The 1,042-nt window shown below is 51.3% G+C and overlaps 1 protein-coding gene across 1 annotated transcript; it reads left to right on the top strand.

The window, feature by feature from the left end:
* Positions 1 to 255: 255 nt before the first annotated feature.
* LOC108357018 (junctional adhesion molecule A-like) lies at positions 256 to 761 on the top strand (the record flags this gene model as incomplete). The annotated part of the gene is made up of 2 exons (XM_017608113.1): positions 256 to 489; positions 550 to 761. Coding segments are annotated over 2 exons (446 nt in total), but the record flags the coding sequence as incomplete, so codon positions are not given.
* Positions 762 to 1,042: the final 281 nt, after the last annotated feature.

The following is a 1,042-nucleotide window of genomic DNA, read 5'->3' as shown; positions in this document are numbered from 1 at the left end:
GACCAATCGGACAGAGAAGCGAAGCACATGATAAACTGAGAAAGAGAGCGCACTTATTCATCAAGGCCATTCACAGTCGGTCGGTCGGTCGGGGCTATTATTAATTAGCAGAAGTTTGCCGGTCAGGATTGACCTCTCCTCTCCTCTACTCTACTCTCTTGTCTCTACCCTAATGAGCAATTTAACGGACTCTTTATTTACTTTGCTTTTTATTTATTAACCCCTCTCCTCTTTCTTCTCCTCTTTCCTCTTTAGTTTACTCTCAGCCAGCGCCGACCATCCATCATAAGACGACGGTGCCGGGCGTCAGACTGCTGGTCGAGGATGAGAATGAGAGCTGGAAAACAAGCGGAAATCAAGGCAAATTCGAAGATGCATTGGTGACGCTCCTTTCCGTGGACCTGGACACCGAGGGCAGCTACCGCTGTGTGGCCACTGCTGATGGCATCTTTGAGGCGGTGCGCCAGCAGATCACGGTCGCCGTTTTTAGTAAGTGTCAAAAGTTTTTTGTTTTATAACTAACAACCTCTTTTACCTCTTCTTTTCCAGTTCCACCCACCAGCCCTCCAAAGATGACCACTGCCCACCAGCGAACTTATGGAATTGGCGATCGTGTCTCACTGGGCTGCACCAGCAGTCCCAGTCGGCCAAAATCGAAAATTAGCTGGTTCATCAATGACATTCCAGTGCCGGAGGACTATGTCAAGGAAGAGGTTTTGGACGTTCCAAAGAAAAAGAAAGAGGAAGAGAANAGGTCGTAAAGTCGACCACCAGCCTGCTGGAGTTCACCCTCCAGGCGGAGCACATCGTCCACCACCACAGTCCCAGCTCCTCTTTCACGGTTCGCTGCTCCTCGATGATGGCGGCTCGCTTTTTGCCGACCATTTTGAACAACTCCCGTGAGGTTCAACTGAACGCCCTGCACGTGCACACACCCCTCATCAGTGGGCTGCAGGAGGAGTACGAGCTGGGCGACTGGGTCGACCTCAACTGCACAGTGCCGGCGCTGATGCTGGGGAGCAGTTCACAGGCAGAAAAACAA

The sequence above is a fragment of the Rhagoletis zephyria genome, unplaced genomic scaffold, assembly GCF_001687245.7.
Source record: "Rhagoletis zephyria isolate East Lansing unplaced genomic scaffold, Rhagoletis_zephyria_1.1 Rzeph_scaffold_69062, whole genome shotgun sequence".
NCBI lineage: Eukaryota > Metazoa > Arthropoda > Insecta > Diptera > Tephritidae > Rhagoletis > Rhagoletis zephyria.
The sequence above is the reverse complement of the archived record's forward strand: the minus strand, read 5'-3'. Positions and strand labels throughout refer to the sequence as shown.